The sequence below is a fragment of the Chrysochloris asiatica genome, unplaced genomic scaffold, assembly GCF_000296735.1.
Source record: "Chrysochloris asiatica unplaced genomic scaffold, ChrAsi1.0 scaffold00252, whole genome shotgun sequence".
Taxonomy (NCBI): Eukaryota; Metazoa; Chordata; class Mammalia; order Afrosoricida; family Chrysochloridae; genus Chrysochloris; species Chrysochloris asiatica.
In genome coordinates, this window is record NW_006408770.1 from 1,141,176 (window position 1) to 1,147,760 (window position 6,585).

The window sequence follows — 6,585 nt, forward strand, 5'->3', positions numbered from 1 at the left end:
TCAGAGAAAAAGAGGAAGACCCCCAACGAGATGGATCAGCCAGGTGGCATCACTGATGGCGTCAAGTGTGGCAGCGGTAGTGAGGTTGGCCCAAGATTGGACATTGTTTCCTTCTGCTGTGCATGGGGTCGCTCTGAGTCGGTTCCGACTCAATGGCACCTTACAAGAACAACAACAATTTCACTCAACATAATGTCCTCAAGTTTGCTCCACGTTATGTAATAGTGTACAGCTTCCTTATAGTTCTTCAAGGTAGCATAATATTCCATTGTGTGTTTGTACCACTGTTTATCCATTCTTCTGATGATGGGCACTTAGGCTGTCTCCATCTTTTTGCTATTGTAAATAGTACTGCTATGAACTTTGGTGTGCATATATCTACTCGTGTTATGGCTCATATTTCTTGTGGGTAAATGCCAAGTAGAGGAATTGCTGGATCATAAGGTATTTCTATTTCTAACCTTCTGAAGACATGCCATATTGCTTTCCAGAGCTATTGGGCCATTTTGCAGTCCCACTAGCAATGCAGGCGAGTCCCAGGCTCCTCGCCAGCATCAATTGCCCTCTACTTATTTTTTTTTTTTTTATCTTTGCTGTTATTGCTGATGTGTTTTGATTTGCATCTCTCTAATGGCTAATGATAGTGAACATTTCTTCATGTTTGTTGGCTGCTCAGGTCTCCTCCTTGATGAGTGTCTGTTTATGTCCTGTGCCTGTTTTTTAATAGGGTTATTTGTGTTTTTCTTTTAGAGGTGTTTTAGTTTCCTATATATTTTAGAAATAAGTCCCTTGTGTGATGTATCATTGCAAAGGATTTTTTTCCCATTTTGTGGGTTCCCTTTTTTACTCTTCTGATGAAGTCTTTTGATGCACATAAACTTTTAATTTTTAGTATGTCCCAATCATCCATCTATTTCGTCAACTTTTGTTTGTGCAGTTTTCAAAATGTTTGGTAGTCTGCATAGTGCACTCACATTTGTCCCTATGTTTTCATTGATGGCCTTCATAATTTTGGGATTCACATTTAGGTCTTTAATCCATGCTGAGTTGTTTTTTGTATAAGGTATGAGGTAAAGTTCTTGTGTTCAATCTTTTCCACATCACATTCCAGTTCTTCCAGCACCATCTGTTGAAGGGACTATCACCTCCCCATGTGATATATTTAGGTTGTTGTTGTTGTTAGGTGCCATCAAGTTGGTACCGACTCATAGCGACCTTATGCACAGCAGAACGAAACACTGCTGGATCCTGGGCCAACCTCACTACTATTGTCATGCTTGAGTCCATTGGACTTTGTCAAAATTCAATTGGCTGCATGTGTATGGATTAATTTGTGGATTCTTGATTCTGTTCAATTGATCAATGTATCTTTCATTGTACCAGTACCAGGCTGTTTTGACCACTGTAGCCATGTAATAAATTTTGAAGTCAGGGAGTGAGAGGTTTCCAACCTTATTCTTCTTCTTAAGCATTGCTTTGCTGATCCTGGGTCTTTTCCTTTACTTATAAAGTAGATTGTAATAAAGTGGGTTCTATTTCCCATAGTGACAGTGCTGTCATTCAGGTTTGTATTCATCATCAAAGCTTGAAGGTTAATAAATTATAATGGGGACAACAAATATATCACAAATGATAAAGGGTAAAACCTATCAATTCTATGAACCATCAGCAACATTAAACAAACTATTGCTGTCAAGTCAATTCTAACTTGTATCAACATTATTGGATAGAGTCGACTTGCCCAATAGGGTTTCCATGGTTGCAATCTTTACAGATATAGATTGCCACATCTTTCTCCCACAGTGCAGCTGGTGGGTTCAAACTGATGATCTTTCAGGTAATAACCAAATACTTAACCACAGCACCTCCAGGGCTGCTTATTCTATAGTTACTTAAATTCAAAATCATGTCATGATTTTTTTTAACATAGAAGGAAATTTGGAGATTATTCCCAACCCTTCATTTTATAAGCCTGAACACTGATGCCCTAAAAGATAGTGACTTGCCTAAGGTTTATGCCAGCTCATTCAACTTGAAATGGTATATTATTTTATACAAGAAAGTATACTCTTTTATACAAGATCTGCCTGCCTTATACCACATACCTTACCAGGAATTGTTTAGGATACACAAGGAATGCTTTTCATTCACAAAGAAACTAATTTCAGAAGGATAGAAATATATATAAAAAGTTATTAAATAGTTTGAACATAGAGAAAGTAAATAATAAAGAAGATGCGATATACATTTGAAAAAATGCCCAAATATATATTTTGAGATCATTGAAAGCCACGGATTCAAGGTAAGGTATACCTCTGAAAGTTATACTGATGTTTATTTGAGAAGAAAAATGAATCATAGTATTTATTCAGAGCACTGGTTATCTTTTTAATTAATAGGCTTTGGTTCACAAGAAACTTTAAATTAAAACACAGTGGCTTAAGTATTAACAAAGTCAGCTTGAATGAAAGAATTCTGGGAGTTTAAGGAACAAACATATTACCAGGGAGCTCGTTAGAGAATTAAGTATTAGAAAATTATATCAGGATTCCTTAGTTTAATTATATTGTTTAATTTTTGGTTCATGGATTTAATCAGATATTATAGGTGATATATCATTTAGTAGAAGCATGTAGTGTTGTGTTCAGGAAAGGAATATAACTTGCACTAATTTGAGGATCTGGGTTATAGAAACAATCAGATTGACCTGATCAGATTTGGGTTCAATTCCCTGCTTCTTCTGCACTTAATGCTTGTGTGACAATAGAAAATTACTTAATTTCACTGTCTTAGTTTTCTCATTTGCTAAAATGGGAATAATAAGAGGCTCTACCTCCTCAGGTAGTTTAAAGGCTTAAATGAGATAATTAAAGCATGTTGTTGCTGTTAGCTGCTGTCAAGTTATACCGCACACCCCCAACTCACAGTGGCCCAATGCACAATGGAATGAAACCCTACATGGTCCTGCACAATCTCAATAATCATTTGTGTTTCAGACCATTGTTATCCATAGAGCTTTCATTGGCTTATTTCTGGAAGTAGATCACCAGGCCTTTCTTCCTAGTTCATCTTACTCTGGAAGCTCCACTGAAACCTGTTCAGCATCACAGCAACACAAGCACCTCCATTGACAGACAAATGACAGCTGCCCAAAAGTTTCAATAGTTGGGAATCAAACCCAATTTCCTTCATGGAAGACAAGAATTCTACAACTGAGTCACCAAACATACTGCATAGAAAATTGGGATTTAATATTCATTCTCTATTGCCTTCTCCCAACTCTTTCACCTACAATGTGACTTTTAGCAAGGCTCCTAAGTCTCAATTTGTTGTTGTTGTTGTTGTTAAGTGACATTGAGTCTGTTCTGACCCATAACAACCCTGTATAAGGTTTCCAAGGAGTTTCTGGTGGTTTGAACAACCAGCCTTATGGCTCAAATTAACCTTGCAGTCTAGCACATTATCCTGCAACGCCACACCAGGACTCCAAATCTTAATTTAGGCCTCTGTAAAACCTTATTATTTTGGGCTTAACTACACTACAATTTCAATTTGTTGTTGTGTATTGTAGAGTTGGTTCTGACTCATAGCGACCCTTTAGATGGTCTGCTGTTGTGAGCTTCATCTTCAACATCATCTTGTCCATTCTTAAACAAGTTATTCATTTGTAGGAACATTGGTGGTGCTGTAGGATACTCACTGGCCTGCTAACCACAAGGTCAGTGTTTGGAGCCCACCACTTGCTCCTTGGGAGAAAGATGAAGCTTTCTATTCCTGTAAAGATTTACAGCCTTGGAAATGTACAATGTTGCTATCAGTTGGAACTGACTTAACAGCACTTAGAAACAACAATCCATTTGTAAACTGTTGATTTCTTTGGGGCATTGTCCCTATAAACTTTTTATAAAGTTTCAGTGATTTCGGGAACAGTGGTTCCATATGATAAGCACTGGACTGCAAACCACAAGGTCCACTGTTGGAGCCCGCCAGCTGCTCCATAGGAGAAAGATGAGGCTTTCTGTTCCCACGATTATTTAAAGCCTTGGAAACACTATGCAGGGTCGCTTTGAGTCAGAACTGATTCAATGGCATTTAACAACAACAACAACAATCAAGTATTGCTCTGCATGCAAAAATCCTAGGAGCCCATCTCCAGCCCAAGACCCTAGTAACCAGGCACATTGCCCTTGCCCCATGTGCTTGGCTACAAAAAGGAACCCAACAGCGAAAGTGACTCAGGGGTTAACAATTTGTGTTCATCAGAGCGGCAGAGAGAGAAGCCAATAGAGTGCTCACAGAGACAAAACGTCAGGTGCGGGCGGGCGGGGAACCTTGCTGAAGGAAACTGACTTCAGCTTTGTTTGAGAGGGGAAGCCTAGGTTAGAGATCTAGGACTGACAGTGGCGACGGGTCTGGAGGGAAGGACACATAAAGCTTTGGTCCTTTCTCTCTGCTCTTCTTTATCCTTAGGGGTCGATAGCAGCGGGGACAGCCCGGTATATGGCCACGGATTTACGTTTCCCGGACTCCATGCCCTGTCACAATCAGCAAGTAAATTCTGCCTCTACCTCAAGCACCGAATCACTGCGACCCTGCGACCCGATCCCGGAACATGCTGGGGGAAACAGCGCCTCCATGGACAAGTTGGTTCTTTTCACAGGGCACACCCCTTCCAGTGTCCCAGCAGAACGGGACTTCCAGGTCTGTGGCGGCGCCAGCAACTCTGCGATCAACAGTGACAGTGGTGGTAATGGTAATTATGAAACATCTGCTGGCGATTCCCTCCTAGGGGCTTGCGAACTCTCTCGGCAGATGGGGGCTCAGCTTAAATTGCTACCTATGAATGATCAGATCCGGGAGCTGCAGACTATCATTCGGGACAGGTGAGAAAGAGAGCAGAAATGGAAAGGGAGGGTGGAGAGATTTACAGGAGGTGGGCGGGGATAGTAAGTATCTGGGTTAAAGGTGGTATTTTTGGCCTTGGCAAAAGCGTCTGGGGAGATTGGGGCAGGGTGGTTGGGCCTTTTCTTTGGGTAGAAGGGGATGTGGATGGTTGTTATGTGACTCAGGCCTCAAAGCCTTTCTTTCCTAGTCTCTATGTATAATACCTCCTTGTGTAGGGAGGAGGCCTCTTGGGAAACCTCTGACCTCCTCCACTTAAGAATGATGACAAATCCTCAGTTGTTAATTGCCCCACTCATGGCACCCCTTGTGTGCAGAGTAGAGTTGCGCCATATAGTTTTCAAGGTTGTGACCTTTCAGAAGCAAATCACTAGACCTGACTTCCCAGACGTCTCTGGATGACTTTCAGCCACCAGCCTTTACCTTGTGCCACACATAAACTTTTCAGCCAATACAGGCACATAACCAGCCTACACAATCTGCCCAGTGCCTGGGGTACAATCCAGAAATGGTTACTATCCAAGTTTATGCTATGCTTCTAATCACCTCAGGCTCACACATGGAGATCAAGTAATGTCAAAGAACTACTACTGTTGACAACAGATATTCTGCCCCTTTAATGTTGGTTAAAAAGGAGCTCTGGTAGCGTAGTGGTTATGAACCGGGCTGCGAACCTTAAGGTCAGCAGTTCGAAAATACCAGCTGTTCCGTGGGAGAAAGATGAGGCTTTCTGCTCCCGTAAAGACTTACAACCTCAGAAACTCTGTACAGGGTCGCTATGAGTCGGAACCGACTCCATGGCACACAATAACAACAATGTTGGTTAATGCGCCAGAGTGCAAAGCCATTTGAACCGCAAGGTCAGAGGTTCAAGCTCATCAGCTGCTCCTAGGAAGCCCTATACCGGGTCGCTATGGGTACAACAACTGCTGTTCCTGGTGTGGTGCTGTGGGATAATGCACTGGACTGCAAGGTCGCTTTGAACTGCAAGGTCGGCAGTTCAAATTCACCTTGGAAACCCTATATAGTGTCTCTATGAATCGGAACCGACTAGACAGCACTTAACAACAAGAACCTTGCGACCCAGTGCTTATCCTACAGCTCCACACCAGGATACCCGGCTACTGCTACTGCAGGAGAAACATGAGGTTTTCTGCTTCCATAAAGGCTTGCAGCCGGGAAAACCCTATACAGTGTCATTAAGTCAGGACCGACTCTAGGGCATACAACCACCACCAAACCACTGCAAATAATGAAATTTTATCTAAAGTCTTTTAGTCTTAGAGTTCAGGTTTACCTGGTTCCATGAAGGCGATCTTGTCAAGGTTGTTTTGTTTTAAACTTATGTTATTGTTATGTGCCATTCAGTAGGTTCAGACTCATAGTAACCCTGTACAGGGTTTCTAAGGAGCTTCTGGCGTATTTGAACCGCCAACCTTACAGTTAGCAGCCCAGCGCTTATTCTATAGCATCACACCAGGACTCTTGTAAACTTACATAGAATATCAAATATTTAGTATATAGTTTTTTTAAAATAAATGTTTTATTGTGAATTATGTGATAGTTTACATGGGGGAACATTAGTTTTACATTCATTCTATCATATATCGTTTCTTTGCCATGGTTACCATCCCGTCCATGCATCATCACGCAACCAAAGGGTATACTGTGCAAGCCTGCCCC

At 41.4% G+C, this 6,585-nt stretch overlaps 1 protein-coding gene across 1 annotated transcript in view; it reads left to right on the top strand.

Moving 5' to 3' along the window:
- Positions 1-4,439: 4,439 nt before the first annotated feature.
- UPRT (uracil phosphoribosyltransferase (FUR1) homolog (S. cerevisiae)) overlaps positions 4,440-6,585 on the top strand; it is a 145,776-nt gene continuing 143,630 nt past the window's right edge. The window contains exon 1 of the mRNA XM_006873731.1: positions 4,440-4,883. Within this exon, the coding sequence (XP_006873793.1) occupies positions 4,501-4,883 (383 nt within the window). The 5' untranslated portion in view covers positions 4,440-4,500. The remainder of the gene's footprint in view (positions 4,884-6,585) is intronic.